This window comes from Pseudorca crassidens, chromosome 3 (genome assembly GCF_039906515.1).
Source record: "Pseudorca crassidens isolate mPseCra1 chromosome 3, mPseCra1.hap1, whole genome shotgun sequence".
In the NCBI taxonomy this organism is placed as follows: Eukaryota; Metazoa; Chordata; class Mammalia; order Artiodactyla; family Delphinidae; genus Pseudorca; species Pseudorca crassidens.
Window position 1 is genome coordinate 155,444,552 of NC_090298.1, and position 22,154 is coordinate 155,466,705.

Here is a 22,154-nt window from a genome sequence, read left to right on the forward strand (position 1 = left end):
TTCAAGTTAGGATCTCCTCTTACAGTTGAAGCATCTCAACAGATTCAGTAGATTCAAGGCCACATACTTCTAGGTACAAATCCAGTGGAAAAGTTTGAGAGTCTTTACTCCGGTATGCCTATCTGAAGGCTCATGACATGCCGTTGGTTCTGAAATGGGCATGCATCCATCACTGAAACAAGCACTGTGTCAGGATTGCTCTGATTGGCTATGGCCACACCTGAAGCACAGAAACTGAGAGTGGGGAAAGTGGTGGTTCCTTAAATAGAATTTTTGCTAGTGGGGCTGATGGACATTCAAACCACAGATGTTTACTTACTTGCAAGTGTTATAGTTAACAGGACTTTACATGAGCTCTCATCTTTAGTGATGTATTTAAATCAAGACACTCTTTATCTACCCCCTCATTAAGGAAATTTTGCAAGCCTCCAAGTGACTGCCCCTACCATGCACTGAGACCGTCTTCTTTTTATGAGTTGTAGAGTGCTCTAGGGGTTTGGTGCTGTGGCTGTGCCTTAGCATGGCACAGTGAAAGAGACCTGATTACAGTTCCTGCTCTGCCACCTATTCACTGGGTGAACTTGTGTTAAGTTTCTTAACCTCTCTGTGCCTTATCTCCTGAGCATGAGATCTGTGCTGATCCCAGAGGACTAATGGGAAACTGAAAGGTCAGTATGTAAAATGCTTAGTCTTAGTTACTAGATACTACTCACTAAATTCCATTCTCGTGCATAAAAATGGGGCATCTGCCACATAAGTGGTCCAGGGTATCATTGGAAATGTTGTTTCCAGATCTCGGGTGCCTGAGCCTGCTGCTCTAGCAAGAGACCTGTATGAATAGAGGCAGAAGCCTTAGAGTAGAAAAGGAACTCAAGGGGTAGTCCCATGCAGTTCCAGTCTTCAGAATGGTGTTGCCAAATTAAATCCATCGTATTGTTGAAGCATGAAGACGTTAAGTGAGATATTAAGTGTCACAAAATTAATTTCATTCAGTCAGCATTTATTTCTTGAGCATCTGCTAGGTTCCAGGCACTAGGTACAAATTTTAGTTATGAGATAAATAGTTACTAGGGATATACTGTACAGCATGATGACTATAGTGAACACAGCTGTATGATACATAGGAAAGTTAAGAGAGTAAATCCTAAGAGTTCTCATCAGAAATTTTTTTCCTTTTTTTTTTCTTTTCTTCGTATTGTATCTACATGAGAAGATGGATGTTAGCTTAACCTATTATGGTAATCATTTCACAATATATGTAAATCAAACCATCATGCTGTGTGCCTTAAAATTATACAGTGATATATGTCAATTATTTCTCAGTAAAACTGGAAACAGAAAAAGTAAAATACACAAACATTGATTTAAAAATTTTTTTTTAATTATTGGCAATAGATACATTCTGAGTCATCACCAAAATAAATATACTATATTGTTAATAATAGCTTGTTGCAGTTAAGTTTTATTATCCAGAGCGATGGAGGCCTCTTAAAAATAAGACACAAAAATCTTCCCTGCTTACAGAACAAAAAGCATTACATAATCATTTAATTTGGGGGATTCATGATGTCAGTATTCATCCTTTACTTTAGCTTTGCCAAGAAGAAATAATCCAAGAGAAAAAAGGGTCACTGTATCTACATAGCCACCTTAATTCTACTCCCTGGGCCCAGAATTCAACTCAGTATAGATAACTCTGGGCTAACTCTTAAGTCCTGCCTGCTTCCCTTCCATTGCAAGTCAATTCCTCACCCCTTTCATCCCTCCACCACCCGCAGTCTGTTCAGCTCTTATTTTCAAGTTCCTTGTTGTTCTGAATTCTGTTGCATTTTGGCAAGTCACATGTTGCCTGCATTTTTATTGTTCAGAATTCTTCCTTTACCCTATTTACAATGACACTGCAAATTTAAGGTGACATCTTGTAACTGGGCATTAAGATACATCAATTAAATGAAGTTATACAAAAATGTTTCTGGCGTGTATATCAGGTGCTTAATATATGTTATCTGTGGTTTTTCTTTTTCTTTTTTTTTTTCTTTTTCTTGGCAATGAATAAAAGATTTATTTCTTTTTCTTTCTTTTAACATCTTTATTGGAGTATAATTGCTTGACAATGGTGTGTTAGTTTCTGCTTTATAATAAAGTGAATCACCTATACCAACACACATATCCCCATATCTCCTCCCTCTTGCGTCTCCCTCCCACCCTCCCTATCCCACCCCTCTAGGTGGTCACAAAGCACCCAGCTGTCTCTCTGTGATATGTGGCTGCTTCCCACTAGCTATCTGTTTTACGTTTGGTAGTGTATATATGTCCATGCCACTCTCTCGCTTTGTCACAGCTTACCCTTCCCCCTCCCCATGTCCTCAAGTCCATTCTGTACATCTGCGTCTTTATTCCGGTCCTGGCCCTAGGTTCTTCACAACCACTTTTTTTTTTTTTTAGATTCATATATATGTGTTAGCATACAGTATTTTTTTTTTGTCTTTCTCACTTACTTCACTCTGTATAACAGACTCTAGGTCCATCCAGCACTCTACGAATAACTCAATTTCGTTTCTTATTATGGCTGAGTAATATTCCATTGTATATATATGTGCCACATCTTCCTTATCCATTCGTCTGTGGATGGACACTTAGATTGCTTCCATGTCCTGGCTATTGTAAACAGAGCTGCAATGAACATTGTGGTACATGACTCTTTTTGAATTATGGTTTTCTCAGGATATATGCCCAGTAGTGGGATTGCTGGGTCATATGGTAGTTCTATTTTTAGTTTTTTAAGGAACCTCCATACTGTTCTCCTAGTGGCTGTATCAATCTACATTCCCAGCAACACTGCAAGAGGGTTCCCTTTTCTCCACACCCTCTCCAGCATTTATTGTTTGTAGATTTTTTGATGACGGCCATTCTGACAGGTGTGAGGTGATACCTCATTATAGTTTGGATTTGCATTTCTCTAATGATTGGTGACTTTGAGCATCCTTTCATATGTTTGTTGGCAATCTGTGTATCTTCTTTGGAGCACTATCTATTTAGGTCTTCTGCCCATTGTTGGATTGGGTTATTTGTTTTCTTGATATTGAGCTGCATGAGCTGCTTGTAAATTTTGGAGATTAATGCTTTGTCAGTTGCTTCATTTGCAAATACTTTCTCCCATTCTGAGGGTTGTCTTTTCATCTTGTTTATGGTTTCCTTTGCTGTGCAAAAGCTTTTAAGTTTCATTAGGTCCCATTTGTTTATTTTTGTTTTTATTTCCATTTCTCTAGGACGTGGGTCAAAAAGGTTCTTGCTGTGATGTATGTCATAGAGTGTTCTGCCTATGTTTTTCTCTAAGAGTTTTATAGTGTCTGCCCTTACATTTAGGTCTTTAATCCATTTTGAGTTTATTTTTGTATGTGGTGTTAGGAACTGTTCTAATTTCATTCTTTTACTTGTAGCTGTGCAGTTTTCCTAGCGCCACTACTTGAAGAGTCTGTCTTTCCTCCATTGTATATTCTCGCCTCTTTTATCAAAGATAAGGTGACCATATGTGTGTGGGTTTATCTCTGGGCTTTCTATCTGGTTCCATTGATCTATATTTCTGTTTTTCTGCCAGTACCATACTGTTTTGATGACTGTAGCTTTGTAGTATAATCTGAAGTCCAGGAACCTGATTCCTCCACCTCCGTTTTTCTTTCTCAAGATTGCTTTGGCTATTTGGAGTCTTTTGTGTTTCCATACACATTGTGAAATATTTTGTTCTAGCTCTGTGAAAAATGCCATTGGTAGTTTGATAGGGATTGCATTGAATCTGTAGATTGCTTTGGGTAGTGTAGTCATTTTCACAACGTTGATTCTTCCAATCCAAGAACATGATATATCTCTCCATCTGTTTGTATCATCTTTCATTTCTTTCATCAGTGTCTTATATAGTTTTCTGCATACAGAAATATATAGTTTTCTGCATATAGGTCTTTTGTCTCCTTAGGTAGGTTTATTCCTAGGTATTTTATTCTTTTTGCTGCAATGGTAAATGGGAGTGTTTCCTTAATTCTCTTTCACATTTTTCAACATTACTGTATAGGAATGCAAGAGATTTCTGTGCATTAATGTAGTATCCTACTACTTTACCACGTTCATTGATTAGCTGTAGTAGTTTTCTAGTAGCATCTTTTGGATTCTCTATGTATAGTATCATGTCATCTACAAACAGTGACACCTTTACTTCTTCTTTTCCGATTTTGATTCCTTTTATTTCTTTATCTTCTCTGATTGCTGTGGCTAAAACTTCCAAAACTATGTCGAATAATAGTTGTAAGAGTGAACAACCTTGTCTTGTTCCTGATCTTACAGGAAATGGTTTCAGTTTTTCACCATTAAGAATGATGTTGGCTGTAGGTTTGTCATATATGGCCTTTATTATGTTGAGGTAAGTTCCTTTTACGCCTACTTTCTGGAGGGTTTTTATCATAAATGGGTGTTGAATTTTGTCAAAAGCTTTTTCTGCATCTATTGAGATGATCATATGGTTTTTCTCCTTCAGTTTGTTAATATGGTGTATCATTGCTTGATTTGTGTATATTGAAGAATGCTTGCATTCCTGGGATAAACCCCACTTGATCATGGTGTATGATCCTTTTAATGTGCTGTGGGATTCTGTTTGCTAGTATTTTGTTGAGGATTTTTACATCGATGTTCATCAGTGATATTGGCCTGTAGTTTTCTTTCTTTGTGACATCTTTGTCTTGTTTTGGTATCAGGGTGATGGTGGCCTCATAAAGTGAGTTTGGGAGTGTTTCTCCCTCTGCTATCTTTTCGAAGAGTTTGAGAAGGATAGGTGTTAGCTCTTCTCTAAATGTTTGATAGAATTCGACTGTGAAGCCATCTGGTCCTGGGCTTCCATTTGTTGGAAGATTTTTAGTCACAGTCTCAATTTCAGTGCTTGTGATTCGTGTTTCTATTTTCTATTTCTTCCTGGTTCAGTCTCAGAAGGTTGTGCTTTTCTAAGAATTTGTCCATTTCTTCCAGATTGTCCATTTTATTGGAATATAGTTGCTTGTAGTAATCTCTCATGATCCTTTGTATTTCTGCAGTGTCAGTTGTTACTTCTCCTTTTTCATTTCTAATTTTGTTGATTTGAGTCCTCACCCTCTTTTTCTTGATGAGTCTGGCTAATGGTTTATCAATTTTGTTTGTCTTCTCAAAGAACCAGCTTTTAGTTTTATTGATCTTTGCTATTGTTTTCTTTGTTTCTATTTCATTTATTTCTGCTCTGATTTTATGATTTCTTCCCTTCTACTAACTTTGGGTTTTGTTTGTTCTTTCCCTTGTACCTTTAGGTGTAAGGTTAGGTTGTTTATTTGAGATGTTTCTTGTTTCTTGAGGTAGGATTGTATTTCTATAAACTTCCTTCTTTGAACTGTTTTTGCTGCATCCCATAGATTTGGGGTTTTCGTGTTTTCATTGTCTTTTGTTTCTATGTATTTTTTTATTTCCTCTTTGAGTTCTTCAGTGATCTCTTGGTTATTTAGTAGTGTATTGTTTAGCTTTTATGTGTTTGTATATTTACTGATTTTTTTCTCTCATGGGTATCTAGTCTCATAGCGTTGTGGTCGAAAAGATACTTGATACGATTTCAATTTTCTTAAATTTACCAAGGCTTGATATGTGACCCATGATATGATCTATCCTGGAGAATGTTCCATGAGCACTTGAGAAGAAAGTGGATTCTGTTATTTTTGTATGGAATGTCCTATAAATATCAATTAAGTCCATCTTGTTTAATGTATCATTTAAATCTTGTGTTTTCTTATTTATTTTAATTTTGGATGATGTGTGCATTGGTGAAAGTGGGGTGTTAAAGTCCCCTTCTATGAATGTGTTACTGTCAATTTCCCCTTTTATGGCTGTTCACATTTGCCTATGTATTGAGGTGCTCCTATGTTGGGTGCATAAATATTTACAATTGTTATATCTTCTTCTTAGATTGATCCCTTGATCATTATGTAGTGTCATTCTTTGTCTCTTGTAATAGTCTTTATTTTAAAGTCTATTTTGTCTGATACAAGAATTGCTACTCCAGCTTTATTTTGATTTCCATTTGCGTGGAATATCTTTTTCCATCCCCTCACTTTCAGTCTGTATGTGTCCCTAGGTCTGAAGTGGGTCTCTTGTAGACAGCATATATACAGGTGTTGTTTTTGTATCCATTCAGCCAGTCTATGTCTTTTGGTTGGAGCATTTAATCCATTTACATTTAAGGTAGTTATTGATATGTATGTTCCTATTACCATTTTCTTAATTGTTTTGGGTTTGTTATTGTAGATATTTCCTTCTCCTGTGTTTCCTGTCTAGGGAAGTTCCTTTAGCATTTGTTGTAAAGCTGGTTTTGTGGTGCTGAATTCTCTTAGCTTTTGCTTGTCTGTAAAGGTTTTAATTTCTCCGTCAAATCCGAAGGAGATTCTTGCTGGGTAGAGTAGTATTGGTTGTAGGTTTTTCCCTTTCATCACTTTAAATATGTCCTGCCACTCCCTTCTGGCTTGTAGGGTTTCTGCTGAAAGATCAGCTGTTAACCTCATGAGGATTCCCTTGTATATTATTTGTTGTTTTTCCCTTGCTGCTTTTAATATTTTTTCTTTGTACTTAATTTCTGATAGTTTGATTAATATGTGTCCTGGCATGTTTCTCCTTGGATTTATCTGGAATAGGACTCTCAGCGCTTCCTGGACAGGATTAACTATTTCTTTTCCCATATTAGGGAAGTTTTCAACTATAATCTCTTCAAATATTTTCTCAGTCCCTTTCTTTTTCTCTTCGTCCTCTAGGACCCCCTGTATTTTGAATATTGGTGTGTTTAATGTTGTCCCAGTGGTTTCTGAGACTGTCCTCAATTCTTTTCATTCTTTTTTCTTTATTCTGATCTGCAGTAGTTATTTCCACTATTTTATCTTCCAGGTCACTTATCCGTTCTTCCACCTCAGTTATTCTGTTATTGATTCCTTCTAGAGAATTTTTAATTTCATGTATTGTGTTGTTCATCATTGTTTATTTGCTCTTTACATCTTCTAGGTCCTTGTTAAACGTTTCTTGTATTTTCTGCAGTCTATTTCCAAGATTTTGGATCATCTTTAGTATCATTACTCTGAATTCTTTTTCAGGTAGACTGCCTATTTCCTCTTCATTTGTTTGGTCTGGTGGGTTTTTACCTTACTCCTTCATCTGCTGTGTGTTTCTCTGTCTTCTCATTTTGCTTATCTTACTGTGTTTGGGGTCTCCTTTTCACAGGCTGCAGGTTCTTAGTTCCCGTTGTTTTTGGTGTCTGCCCCCGGTATCTAAGGTAGGTTCAGTGGGTTGTGTAGGCTTCCTGGTGGAGGAGACTGGTGCCTGTGTTCTGGTGGATAAGGCTGGATCTTGTCTTTCTGGTGGGCAGGACCGCATCCGGTGATGTGTTTTGGGGTGTCTCTGACCTTATTATGATTTTAGGCAGCCTCTCTGCTAATGGATGGGGTTGTGTTCCTGTCTTGCTAGGTGTTTGGCATAGGGTGTCCAGCACTGTAGCTTGCTGGTCATTGAGTGGATCTGGGTCTTAGTATTGAGATGGAGATCTCTGGGAGAGCTTTTGCCATTTGATATTACGTGGAGCCAGGAGGTCTTTGGTGGACCAATGTCCTGATCTCAGCTCTCCCACCTCAGAGACACAGTCCTGACACCCGGCTGGAGCACAAAGACCCTTTTGGGAAGTCTGCGGTCTTCTGCCAGCATTCAGTAGGTGTTCTGTAGGAGTTGTTCCACGCATAGATGTATTTCTGATGTATTTGTGGGGAGGAAGGTGATCTGCATGTCTTTCTCCTCTGCCATCTTGAAGACCTCTCCTTACCTACTGTTTTTAGTTCTAGTTTTATCATGAATTCATCTGTAGTTAGTCTTCTATTTTGAGCACAATTCAATAATTCATCCTCTAATGCTATTTCATACCTAGTTCAGTTTAATTTTTTAGGTAGTTGTAATTAAGACTGTAAATTCTTTAAAGGGGGGTGTCATGCTTTCCATTTATCTGTGTGCTCTAAGTAGAAATCATGAAAATGATACTCGCAACAATCTATTATACCTTTACGTCATTACAGCCGTCCTCTAGGGTTGGATTATTATACCATTTAATAAATGAAGAAGCTGAAACTCACATAGGTGATAGTTGCAGAGCCACAATTCAAATTTAGATCATGTCACTGCAAATCCAGTTCTCTTAACCACTATGATAAATTTCTAAACTACATATCATAGTGCCTTGTGTAATAATCACCATTAAAGGCTTATTATTTTGAAAGTCTTGTTTGGTTCTTCTCCTTTCCAGATGGACCCCCATGAGAACATATTACTGAGCACTCTTGAGATAAAAAATGAAATGGCCACTTCCGAGGCTGTGCTGGGACTTGGAGACCCCAGGAGCACAATGCTGGCCTGCGATGCCTCCAGCATCCAGTATCGGAAAGCCGGGTTACCCAGGCATAGTTTTGGCCGAAATGCCCTGGAACGGCACGTGGCACAGAAGAAAAGCCGCCTGCGGAGACGCGCCTCCCAACTGAAAATCACCATCCCCGACTTGACTGATGTGAATGCCATAGATCGGTGGTCCCGCATATTCTTCCCAGTGGTTTTTTCCTTCTTCAACATCGTCTATTGGCTTTACTATGTGAACTAAAACATAGCCTCCCATGGGAAGCAAGGACTAGATCCCTCCTCAAACCAGTTGTACAGCCTGACGTAGAACTTGGAAAACACATCACTCCAGGACAAAAGTGATGCTAAAATACCTTAGTTGCTGGCCTATCCTGTGGTCCATTTCATACCATTTGGGTTGCTTCTGCTAAGTCATGAATACACTAAGGTCCCTGTGGTTTTCCAGTTAAAATGCAAGTGATTTGTACACATGCTGGCAAAACTGAGTCTGAGTGTCCCACTTTTTCTGCTTAGTACACAGCCTATATGGAGGGCAGTAATTTAGAAGATATTCTAGAAGGGTCAATAGCGTCATCAGTCATTTCGCAGAGAAGCGGTCGTACCCAGATACCCCCCGTCTTCCTTCCTAAGGTTGGCATCCAGTCTGCTGTGCCACACAAACATGCTAACTGAAGATGGTCTATGCCTGTCTTATTAAGGTGATAATGGTGCCATGGGAAGTTGATTCCCACTGGATTGTAGAAGGTTCTCATGTAGTTCAAACAGGATAGGGAGAGTCAAGACAGAGACTCAGGAAACCAGTTTGGCCAGGCTCTGTTTGCTTGAGCATAAGAATCAACTCCAACATATTCTACTTTGACATTTAGAGAAGGGGAGACTTCTGAACGTTTTCATGCATGGGGGCCAAAGAAATTTTTCTAAGAGGCTATTTCCGAGGTCGTTAAACTAAGAGTTAATAACCCAGAGCAGAGTGGAAAATCCAGAAACAGCTGTTGTAACAAAATTAAAGCAAGTGAGCAGCATGACCCTTATCAGCCCCTTGTAGCATCTGGTCCACACATACTGTGTTCAGTGGCGAAAGGTAGAGTGAGAGAGATTTTTTTCCTCCAACCTCACAAGCTTTTGACAGCATACCTAGAGAGGTTTTTATAGTTTATCTAATAAAAAGACACCCCCCAAATAGAAAAGATAGTGGAATTAGAATCATCTTAGGTTACGCTGGGAGTCATTCCAATATATGAATATAAAGCACAGACAGAGCTAGCAAACAGGATGCTTTTCTCAGACAGTGTCAGCTGTCTCTACAACATTTTCCTACAGTTTATTTCTGAATTTAGGTTATTTCAAAGGAAGGATTTGTTTATTTCTTTAGAGGATTAATGGTCTTTTCTAACTTTTCTTGCTTCTGAAATTCTGATTATATTCTTAAGAGACAGACAAAGTAAGGCTTTGGAGAGATTTTGAGAGAACTATGTTTCCTTATGTGCAGTGAAGTTCACCTTTGTATCTTTCATAGCAAACAGTACTTCAAAGATTATGTGCACAAGTAGGGTTACTTTGTAGTTTTGCTGGGTTTGATTTTTTTAAGGGTGATTTCATTGTGTATGTTGCAATCTGCCTAATCAAAGAAAATAGGAAAAGTCATGGAAAACAGAATAACATTAACATGGTGAATGTTATGAGCCTCAGTTGATACTGTAGAAAAATATATAACATAATCAGGCAGGCACGAGGTACTGTTTTTATTCAATTTTTAAATTATGTCATTGTGCTTCTTTCTATACTAATTGGATATATGCATTCATATGTTGGACAGGCAAGAGAATAAGCTAATATATTTTATTCTGTCAATGTGCGGTTCATATTTTGCCTTTCTTGGAGAAAATAGTGAATTGCTCATTTTTCCTTAGAGTTTGATTTGACTGAACTTTTTCTTGGAGGGTGACTTTGCTATTTCTATTTAAAAAATAAACACTTCTTTTCAGAGTAACATCCCTAATTGTGCATAGTAGCCAAGGCCAGTATCTGCCTGTGGATAAAATGTATGTTTTCTTTCCCTGATGATTCAGCAGCTTCAAATATGATGGAGTCTTGCTGCCCTTCTATTCCCACTATTAGAGAAAAAAAAGGTTTAACATCCAGCTTTCTGAATTTGCCCCCCCAAATGGGATGATATTTTTTTTCACCAGCATAGGGAACTCTGGCCCTTATTTTTTTGATTATACACTTGAACACCTCTGAGTATGATCTTTGGGCAGAATCCAACCTTCATGCTGCCCCTGGGCTCAGAGCAGAGATTCCTCAAGTTTCTCCGGGGACACACTTTCCCCTGGGCAATCATTTTGGGACATCACGCTAATAAAAGTGCCTGCCCCTTGTCACTAGGGCTTAAAGTTTGAGTAGCATATATCAGGAAGGAGCATATTGATAACTCAGGTGTACAACTCCAAAATGCCATTCTGGAAAGGTTTTTCTAGAGACAACTCAGAGCTCCAACCTAAAAGTGGGCTCTTAATTGCAATTATCATAAAAGCCATAAAAATCCTTCATATTGTCATTTATGGTTACAACAAAATTTTGATGTCCAGGGAAGTCAACAGAGAAATCTAGATCAAAGTGGACAGAAGCAGCTTTGCAACATGAGCCTCAAAAGCATATGACCAGGGATTCATTTCCGCCTGCAGAGATAAGAAAAATCTAGGGAAAAGGAGAAGATGGGACCTTGAAACAGAAGCCCTAGAGCGAAATCCATATATTGGCATTCAGTAACCATGTAGGTAGAAAAAACTGCCTCATCCTGCCCAGAGATAACAGTAGATATAGAATTTATTCTTAAAGTGTATATTTATTGTGTTTGAATTGGATTTTAGTCACCAAATTGGGGGAGGGCCAGGGAGGGGTGCTAGATCTTTTAAGTCTTCAAAAAGACCAGTCAGCTTGACATCCAGTGTTTAAATTTAAGGACCACAAAAGTATGTTTTGGCAATTCTGATATGGTATTACTATCAGTTTATATATATATGTATAGTTTTTCTTTTGGTAATAAAATAGCCAGATAGCCAGCAATTAAGGTGTTTTTCATCTTTGTGAAATTCATAGGCAAATTCTGACTCTAAAATGCACAGTCTAAATGCAATCTTTGATCTCAATCTGTATATATATTGTACATGACTGCTAGTAGGTATGAAATGCATTTTCAGAACTGAAAACTCATGCAACATAATCATGTGTTTGCATAAGGAATGTTACAATTCTTTCTACTGCAATTCAATAACGGGAAAAGACTTAAGCAGTGCCATCTAGACCTTTTCTCATTTCTTCAAAAGCAGTGCTAAGTGGAAAAAAAATAATAATAATAAAAATGGTTTAGGAACCAAAAGACTTTACATTCTAGCATTAGGAACACAAAAAATCTGTCAGCTTACAAAAGCACAATGCATAAAGTTCAGTGGAATGCATAATGGGGAAATGAGTCACGTTTATTTTAAGCAAGACCCACATTAAATTGGCAACTAAGACAAATTTCCATTTTCTATAGGTAACTGTTGTCCAATTTGATGAGTAAAGTCATACTCAATAACAAAAGCAGCCAACAAGCAGGTCTACAACATATCTACATGTATATATGTGTATATATAGATCCATGTAAACATACATACATATATATGCATTCATACGTTGGAAAACAAAAGGAATAAGCTAATATGTTTATTTCCTTCATTAAACCAGTGTATGAATATTTTTCATTTGGCAACTGACAAATCAACATATTGAAACAAGTAATACAGGGTACTGAGCATTTCTCTATCAGCAAATCAATGCCTACAGTTCTTATGAACCACTGCACAGTTTGACACTACAATAGTACTGTACCTCAGAACATAGAAATTAACTAGTTTTCACATTGCTTGTCTATTCTCTTTTTCAAGGAAACAAATAACATTGTCCATTGGTGATTTAAAAAGAAAAATGTCTTAAGAAAACACAAAATGATAAAAGAAAAAAAAATTCCTCCTAGGAGGAGGAAAAAAAATAACTAAATCCCACCATGTTGGTTAGGGCAGATATTCTCAACTGTAGCAATCATGCCATTTTGCTGAGTATACAGAGTCCATGTAATGTGAGCAACCATAACTTTCACTGAACGTGTGTAAATATTAAAACAGATTTCTTAAATATTTTTAACTTCTAATTTGTATTTTATGGTAAGGCAACATGCTAATTCTGTTTATGGCTTAAGTTGATGTGTTATTATGTAAATAATTAAACATGCTGTAAATGAATAGTCGATAGATACAAATAATTGTTTAGGTTTTTTTCCCTTAATTTTTATTTATTTTTTTACTAAGTACAGTTGCTGCAGCCCCAGCAGAGAAATTTAAGTACCCTTTTGCATAAATGGTTTGGGATCCCAGACAGAAGGGTTTCAATTTGCTATCACACAGACACACACACACACACACACACACACACACACACACAGACACACACACACACACACACACACACACACACACATTCAAACACACGTACGCTTTTACTTGCCCGCTCAGTCATTCCCACTCCTGCCCCCTCTATGGGAAATGCTATAGTGTTTATGTAGTCGATGAAACAACCAAGAGATAGCCTTAGAAATGTCAACTGGGAAAAGCAGAAATGATCATTGATTACTTGATAGAATTTTTTATATGTAAGAGTTTAAGAAATCAAAGATCATAACTTAAATCTCAATTTTCAAAGAGTAAAGGTTTATATTGATGGCACTTCAGGAAATAAAAATGCTTTTTATTCATACCTGCTCCAGAAATGTGTTACACATAATACATAGAGAAGACCTTTTTTTTAATAATAGCATTTTGTCCTTAGATAGTATTGTTCCTTTTAACCAAAGACTCCAGAATTATTAAAAAAGAAAAAAGAAAACGAAAAAGAAAAAATGAGGGAAAGTGGGAAAAAAAGACACTGCTTCACACCAAAGGTTTAAAAAATATTTTCCAAATACACTAGGAACATTGTAAAAAGTAGTAAGGAGCCAACAGAATGCTAATTAAGACACCACACTAAAGAAGTCATTTAAGAAAAAAAACCACTTAAATATCTATTAGTTATTTGCAAATTGAAGTAAAATATTTCTGTAAATCCATAGATGAATGCAAAACGCTGACATAGGGTTTTAATTTGCTTTGAGAATTTGTTTTGTGAAAAAGGTAAATGCGATCCAAACTGAAGAACAAATCTTTGTGTTTTTTTAACTTTAAAACCAAATGTCTCTTTCCTGTCACACGTCATTATTCTGATGCCCATATGTGTGTCCTGGCACCATCTGAAGCAAGTTGACAGTTTCATCAGCTTGTATCTTTCTCTTTTTAGTTCAATAATTTGAGTTCAGTGTTCATTTTAAACATATTAATTCAAAGTTGAAAATAATTTAAATTCCATAACATTTTAAAGTTTTTATTTGCATGGGTGTTTAAATAGTTCTGTTATGAATATTGTCCCTGCACAGTTCTGAATTGTCCTTTTATAAAAAGTGATATTCTAGTTTCTTCACAATGTAGTGATTATCAGCCTTACTAATTACCTTGTAGCCTTTCTTAATATGCACATAATGCACATTTTCCAATGGCTAGAAAATGCAAAACACAAGTGGATATCATTGCATCTATTTTCATGTCTTTCTAAAAAACAGGATTACTACAATCTCTGGGATACATGAGATAGTAACAAATGAGGATTATAAATGAGTAGCACATAAGAATTATTTTCTTGGATTTAAACATTACAGCCACTTTCAGCATGTAAATATATAATAATGTTGGCTAGTGTGTAATTCTTGAACTAAGAAGTATAAATAAAACTTAAAACGATGTGTGTATAAGTGGTTTCATTGAGTTCAGAATTTTTTTTTGATCTATGAATATGAGTTAGAATGTAGAATTATAACTTTTCTAAAAAGCAATAAAAATTTAGGAACTTGGGATGGGCTCTAGGGCAGACTTGAGTTTGAGCTCTGATTTGTCACATATTAGGTGTATGATTGTGCAGCTATCTAATCCATCCGCCTCTCATTTTTCTTATCTGAAGAAAAAAATATAATTGTACCTCCTTCATAGAGCTGCTGTATAGTTGAAATGAAATAACCCGTAAGAAGTCCTTAGCATGGTACAAACACGTTAAGTGGTTTGTAAACAGTAGATGACAGTAGATAATAGCAACAACAGTAGTATTGTTGCTTTTATTAATTATAATCGTTACTAGAATATTCAGCATGTTTTATCACGAATTCTATCATGATACCTAAAACGTCATAGTAATTATTAAATGTTCTCTTAGGTTATATACTTATGGGTAATTAATTAAGAACTTGGCTTCAATCATGAAAATCATATGACAAACATGTCATTCATTTAACATTCTACATATATTCTCTGAAGACGTTACACTAAATACTTTGAGAATTGAATACTTACTTAATCCTTACCACATTCCTAAGAGTAACAGAAATTCAAGATCGGAAGGAATAAGTACCTTGCCCGTGAGAGTAGAAGAACTTGGATTCCTACCCAGCCTGGACTCACCCGCAATTCCTTGCAAATTCTTTCCACCTCATCATTAAAAGTGGGTGACCAGGCATGTTCAGTTCTCATTCATTTTGGTCATTTCCCAAGAAACACTTGCTGAGAGCCTGCCATCTGCCAGACCTTGTAATGCTACTAGAAAATTAATGCTTAGGCTCACAAGGTCCCTACCCTCTTGGATTATATGGAAGCTCTCAAATGCATGGGAAGTCTCCTGAGGCCAGCGAATTAGCTGGGGACAAGCCTAGTGTCTCTCACTCTTATTGACTTTCGAATGTCCAAATAGCACCTCATAGACTCTGTCCACCTGAGCAAGGCCGACTGTCAGGGCAAAATTGTCCAATGAAGTCATGATTAAAAGGAGCTATAGCTACCAAGGAATGACACTACTGAAAATAACTCACCTATAGTGAAGACCCAGTTCCTGCCAGCTTACACTGCAAATTGCACATCGTATCATCTAGAAATGTACAGTTCTTCCATTTGCATTTGCTATCCTTCATGCTAACTTTCTACATTTCTGTCCAGCAGAGAGAACACATGTATGCTCAAATCCATGAACACGTTCACATAACTGGTGGTGCGTGCGTGCATGTGTGTGCGTGTGTGTTCATGAGCCTGTGTGGGCGGGGTATGCTGAGAGGGCCAATAGGAAATGGTACTGTAGGTGGGGTCATGGTCTATTACTTACCTTGGGAGGAGAACATTCCCAGATATTTCCCCCCAAAAAAGCTAATCAATTGGCAATGAGAAAATTCCCCCACTCATATTCTAACTACTGTAATATCCTAAAGTGGAACTACCCTTGCTCTCTTCTGAAACTTGTTCTAATTATGAAATATCATATGACATTTCCCATACAGAGTCTTTTTCTAAACCTTTAGATCCACCTCCCAGAATAATACCAGTTTAGTGAGAAAAATTCTCAGGGATGGCAGGAGACACAATCAGTCCACAGTCCTTGATTTCCTAAAGCAGACAGCAACAAAATAAACACATTCTTGTCTCTTCAAATCTCTGTATCAGAGCATTAGCCAAATGTGCACATTACCCACTACAGCATCACCCCACCACATGGCCTAGAACCAAGGAGTGATCATGGGATGACAAGTTGCAGACAAGCCCCAAACGATTAGGCTTCTTAGGTGGTCTTCTTATCAATATGTTGATTTGTGCATGTTCTGATCTTTCCTTTTGTTTCAGGTAGCCAACTAGGTTATTAGTATTTATATATATATATCTTTTCATTTCAGAGATTTGTATTGGATAGAAAGGAGACACTGCTGGAAGATACTCAGAGATGATGCTTAGCACCCCACAAGTACTGAGGCACATCAGTGTCTTTCAGGGTCAGGAGAGAGGGAGGGATGCTTTCTCTGAGACTGGGAAGGAGAAAAGCAGCAGGTTCCAGGCAAGTGGAGACCTGCATACCATTCAGCGGTAGTGACCTGGGGAAATGGCAGACCTCGGAGCAGATGGCACGATGAAGCTTAGGAAGCCAGCCCATGGCACTGGCCCAGGTGTGCCGCTAGAGTGGCAGTCTTTGACCCATGAAAGAATCAAACAGGCTGGAACACGGAGTAGGAAAGAAATGTGTTTTTTTTTTTCCTCTACAGCTTCATTTATGATGTTAGATTCATCACTGCACTCCCATCCGTGACCTAGTAGGTCCTTGGTCACTCCACCTCGGAAAGTGCTGATGAATTTGATATTGGATCAGTAATACAGTATTTCTAGTAATAGATGTCCAAAGTGGGTGGGGAATAATTGGTTCCAGTTCTGAAGGTCAAAAGGCTAATGAGATACAAAATTTAGTTAAAGAATTGATATATCTTATGTCTTGGAAGCTCAAATGTGGACACAGGGCTTAATGAAATTGTAGACAAATAACACAGGCCTGGTGTAATACATAGGGAGTGGTGGGGACTGTGGGTAACTGGGGAGAAACAAGCTCTATCTAAAGAGGCGGTCACTACTGAGCACCATCCAGTTGTCGTCTTGAGGAATTGCAAGCCCAGTGATGCCAGATTAATCTGAGAATGCAAGAAGTCCCCACGGCACTGAATCTTTTACTTTATGGGCAGGTACAGTAAAGCCAGAGAGACACAGAAACTTTCATCTTTCTTGTGCCAAAAATCCATGCTGAGGTTTTAGAGTCGTAATCCTCAAACCGAGATTGAGGAAGGAGCATATGACAAGCTCCATGAGAGTGTGTGTAGAGTGAACAAGCTTCTATGCCATTATAGTTGTGGAATGATCAGTTTTCTTCCCTTTCCTGGAAGCTGACACCTTATAAATGTAAGAAAGTAAAATACTTCCGTGTACTCTCAAAACAAAAAATAGAGAAACTTTTTTAGTAGAAATAGGTACAGAAAATTGCCAGCAGAAGTTTTCACAATGTAAACAGTCTGGTTGGCTTTTAGATCACTCACTCGGAGGGCTTTTGTGTCTCTCCTACCGGTAGAGCAGAAGCCCCTTACTCTCCTACAACACCTCCTGGGCCCACTCAGCAGGCACATGGCCCTGACGGAGAATAAGACAGAGCCACCAGAGCAAGGATTTGGGAGAGGAGCAAAGAATCCTGAAGGGGCAAAGAACTGCTGGGAGAGCACCCAAGGGAGAAAAGGGAGGCGAGGGTGGAGGCTCTGGGGCACTTTGTCACTGATGGGGTGGAGGGGGGTCATGAGCCCTAAGATTCTCCACTATGTCAACTCTGGGGATGAAGCAAGGGCACAAATTCAGTGGGCAAGGGAAGCTACCCACACATTTCCACCTCCCCAAAGACCCTGTGTAGACTGGAATTTAGTGAATGAACCTGAAAGTGAAGAACTAATAAAAGGTCCCGCTTTCCACCGCTCTCCTCTCCGCGACGCCCCCCGCGGTGAGGCGTTGGTGATCCCTCAGCACCCCGAGTCCTGCTGACCCATCCTCCTTCGGCTAGAAACCCTCCTCCTGGTACCGCGTGGGAGGTGTGGGGCCTCTGAGCGGAGCGGTGAGTCCGCCGGCCCCGGTCTCTTTCCCTGGTGGTGCCGGCTTCTTCCGTAGGACGATATATTCAAGAGAATGGCAGAATCTGGGCCTGACTCCGGCGGGAGAGTGAAGGGGGTTACTACCGTTAAACCAATCATTTATGGTAATGTTGCTCGATATTTTGGAAAGAAAAGAGGATGGGCACACCCATCCGTGGACAGTATATGTAAAACCATATCGAAATGAGGATATGTCAGCATATGTGAAGAAAATCCAATTTAAATTACATGAAAGCTATGGCAGTCCTTTAAGAGTTGTTACTAAGCCTCCCTATGGAATTACTGAAGCAGGCTGGGGTGAATTCGAAATAGTCATCAAAGTATTTTTCATTGATCCTAATGAAAGACCTGTAACCCTATATCATTTATTAAAGCTATTTCAATCAGACACCAATGCAATGCTGGGAAAAAAGACAGTGGTTTCAGAGCTCTATGATGAAATGATATTTCAAGACGCAACAGCGATGATACAACAATTATTAACATCTCGTCAGCTTACCTTAGGATCCTATAAGCATGAAACAGAATTTGCAGAACTTGAAGTGAAGACCAGAGAAAAATTAGAAGCTGCGGAAAAAAAAAAAAAGCTTTGAAATTGCAGAGCTTAAGGAGAGATTAAAAGGAAGTCGTGAAACTATAAATTGTTTAAAAAATGAAATCAGGAAACTCGAAGAAGATGATGAGACAAAAAATATAAACGGGTCTGAAGAGAACTCGATAGTAATTGAAACTAAAATAAGGTGGAGTTTAAAGGAGAGATGGACTACAAATGCTGCAATGTTTCTTAGAGGAACTGCACGTATAGTTGTCAGCCATAGATTTCTCAACAATGGGGTCAAATCTTTAATGTGAAATATATGTGTATAATGCTGTATAGGCATTTTATCAACCCATTTCAGGGTAGTTCTGTGATATTAAGCACAATTTTAAAACATTTTTATTACATTGTATGTATAGCTTATCCTTTTGACAGACATCAAAATTTCATTATAAAGTATAATTTGTACAAATTTTGTACTTCCCTAGTTAGAATTTGTGGTAAAATTAATGTGTATATTTAATTTCTTAAGTTCTTACCTGCCCCCATCCCAACTCTTTTGTATCTGATGTGCCCAGTGCCCAATAAGCACAATAAATGTAGTTTACAGATGATTAAAAAAAAAAGAACTAATAAAAGAAAGTATCCAGAAATTTCTGAGATGAAGCTGCAGCGGTTGGAGAGGGGAAATGCAAAGAAGAAATTTCATCCTAATCACAATAATAAAATGTATTATTATTGGTTGATAAACAAAAGAGTTTGAAAATCACTAATCCATAGTGATGAGCAGAAGAACCTGCTCCCACCTTGGTGTCCTGGGAAAGGAGAGAAGGAGGAAGAAAGTGAAGAGGACAAGACAAAATAAAGGGAGGAAGGAAAGAAGAACCTGAGAAATATTTCCAGTACCTGACACTCTCCCCTCCCAGAATGTGTTATGAATTCAATTCTCTAAACAACCGTGTGAGGTGTGAACTCTTGCCATATCTATGTTGCAGAGGACACAAAATGGCAATGATTGGTATTGCATCCCAGAGCTGGCCAACTGCAAATCCCACGCCCTTAACCCCTTTACTTAGCTGCTACCCGATATATTCCACAGCCTCAGTTTAGCTTTTGGAGATACAGCATCTTTGACAGTGAAATTAGAAACAAGTCCAAAATCTTTAGGGGATCAAAAAGAAGAGAGAAGTGTTTACTCCTAAATTTCCATTTTATGTTTATAGGTTTACATTTTTTAAATGTTATTTTTAAAAGCTGAGAATTGTCAAATTCTAGATATTTTGATGTTTCCCTTAATTTATTTGGGTTAGAGCAGAGAGCTGTTGAAATAAATCAAGTAACTTAAACACATCTTTCAAAGGATTTTGAAAATCTACTTTCTTTCTCTTTAAATATCATTATCTTTTCTCTGTCTTCTTTTTAAAATTATGAATTACAAAAGCCATACTTTTCAGTGTGGAAGATTATGTTGCTGTTGTTATTTATGTCTCAGCAGTAAAGGCTGGACTTTCTTTATAGCTAAGACAACACAGAGAGAGAAAGCCCGCCTCTCTTGTCAACTGGTCAACTGGACGTTAGGAAACCTGGCCAGTAGAAGTTTCCCAGGAGATCAAGAGAGTTTCTGAACGTGCAGGCTAATAAATGCTCCTGAAATTGTGTGAGATTCATGGCAGGGAAATATCAGGGCTCTTGGAACATCAGTACAGGAGTGGCCCAGGGTAGGGTTCACGTTTCTCATTCTCTGAGTGGATCAACCCGACAAAAAATTGGAAGGATTCTTTTTACACCTAGTTTTCTCTCCATGCTTCAAAACACCCTTGGATGGATCAGAGATCCATTTGAGGTTGGCACGTTTCAGCAGTGGCTTGCCAGCTCTTTATTTATTCATTCTCATTTCTCATTCGACTTGTCAGGAAGTCGTTTGAACATTTAAAGAATCTCTCTTGATAAGACAAAACTATGGATGCATACAAAGTACAAGAAGATTAATAAATGAAAACTTTTAAATGTTTAAGAATCTTTATCTAAAATTAAATTACAGGTGGGATCTTGCCAGTTTGAAGTGAGTTTTTCCTGGTCCAGCTTTGGCAGGTAGTAAGGACGCTGGCTCCTGGCTCTGACTCTCATGCCAGGAGCAGTCTTGGAGCACTCAGGACAGCCTCTCTGAGATCCCTGGTGTGGAGTAGGCAGGGAAAAACAAATGCTCAGAGAGCTACCCAAGCCTACATGGCATATGCAGAGCCTGGTGAGTCCTCCTGCTTCCAATCTCCCCTTCTCAGATATGTTAGTCAGGGTTTTACAGAGAGACAGAGCCGATAGGATGTGTGTATAGAGAGAGAGAAATTTATTTTAAGGAATTTGCTCGTGCAATTATGGAGGCTGGCACATCTAAAATTTGAAAGGTAGACTAGCAGACTGGAGACTCAGGGAAGGGCTAAAGTTGCTATTCAAATGCAAAGGCCCTCAGTCTGGAAGCTGGGAAAGACCTGATGTTGTAGTTCAAGTCCAAAGGCCATCTGCTGGCAGAATTTCTTCTTGCTCAAGGAAGTCAATCTTTTTTTCTATTCAGGCCTTCAACTGATTGGATGAGACCCATCCACAATATGGAGGGCAATCTGCTTTACTCAGAGTCACCAGTTTCAATGTTAACATCATCCAAAAAACACCTTCACAGAAACATCCAGAATAACGCTTGACTATCTGAGCGTCATAGCCCAGCGGAGTTGACACATAAAATTAACCATCACAAAAGCCTATGTTGTTTTTATGGTTTGGGTTTTTTTTTTTTTTTTTTTAGTAAGGAAGAAGATATTTAATAATAAAGAGCAAATAATTACATGCTATAAAAATGAAAATAAAAGCATAGGCACTCACTTTACCAGGTATCAAAACATATTATAAAGTCTAATTGTCACTTCCCTTCTTATAAACCTTCAAACTTTCTGCTTTAACCTAAGGAAAACCTTTAAATTTATCATGGTACTCAAAGTCCTTTGTGATCTGTTTATTGCTCATTTCTAGATCTTGCTTTTTCATCCTGTCCTTGAGTCCCAGGCTCCCACCAGGCTGAATTACTTTCAATTCCACAGAGACAGTATTCATTCCCTTGCCTTTCTAAGCCTTTGCTCTTCCTGTTTCTTCTTCCTGAAACATTTTTTCTCATCCCTAAAACTCCGTCTTTCATGAATTCCTATTCACACTTTCCAGGTAAAAACTTAAACATCACTTTATCTGGGGAGATTTCTTGGCTCCAAAGACTGATGATTAATTCCCAGCACACAGCATCCTGCTTAACTATTTGTTAAATAACTGAATAAAATCCATGTGTTCTGCCGAACCAAAAGTAACCCCAAGTATGGGTAAGCATAGTATTAGGTGACAGCACAAGCTATTTAATAGTGGACACTGGCTCATGAAACCAGCCTTCTTAGCCCTCTCTGGGTTTTGCTTCTGCTTCACTGATTGCCCTTCCTCAGAGCTCTTTGCTGGTTTCTCATCTGCTCCCCAGCCACTTCATGCTGGAGTGCCTCAAATTAATATCTTCATTCCATACTCCTCCCCTAAACTCCA

The 22,154-nt window shown here is 38.2% G+C and overlaps 1 protein-coding gene and 1 pseudogene across 6 annotated transcripts in view; both read left to right on the forward strand.

Moving 5' to 3' along the window:
* The window catches only part of GABRB2 (gamma-aminobutyric acid type A receptor subunit beta2), a 389,457-nt gene that overhangs the window by 285,811 nt on the left and 81,492 nt on the right, over positions 1 to 22,154 (forward strand). For 5 of the 6 annotated variants that reach the window (XM_067732940.1, XM_067732938.1, XM_067732939.1 and 2 more), the window contains one exon: positions 8,333 to 14,317. The exons of the other annotated variant lie outside the window; for it this stretch is intronic. In XM_067732940.1, the coding sequence (XP_067589041.1) occupies positions 8,333 to 8,680 (348 nt within the window). In that variant the 3' untranslated portion in view covers positions 8,681 to 14,317. Of the gene's footprint in view, positions 1 to 8,332; positions 14,318 to 22,154 lie in introns of those variants that run through there. 6 annotated transcript variants of the gene reach the window in all.
* Positions 17,990 to 18,898, forward strand: LOC137220590 (YEATS domain-containing protein 4 pseudogene; annotated as a pseudogene).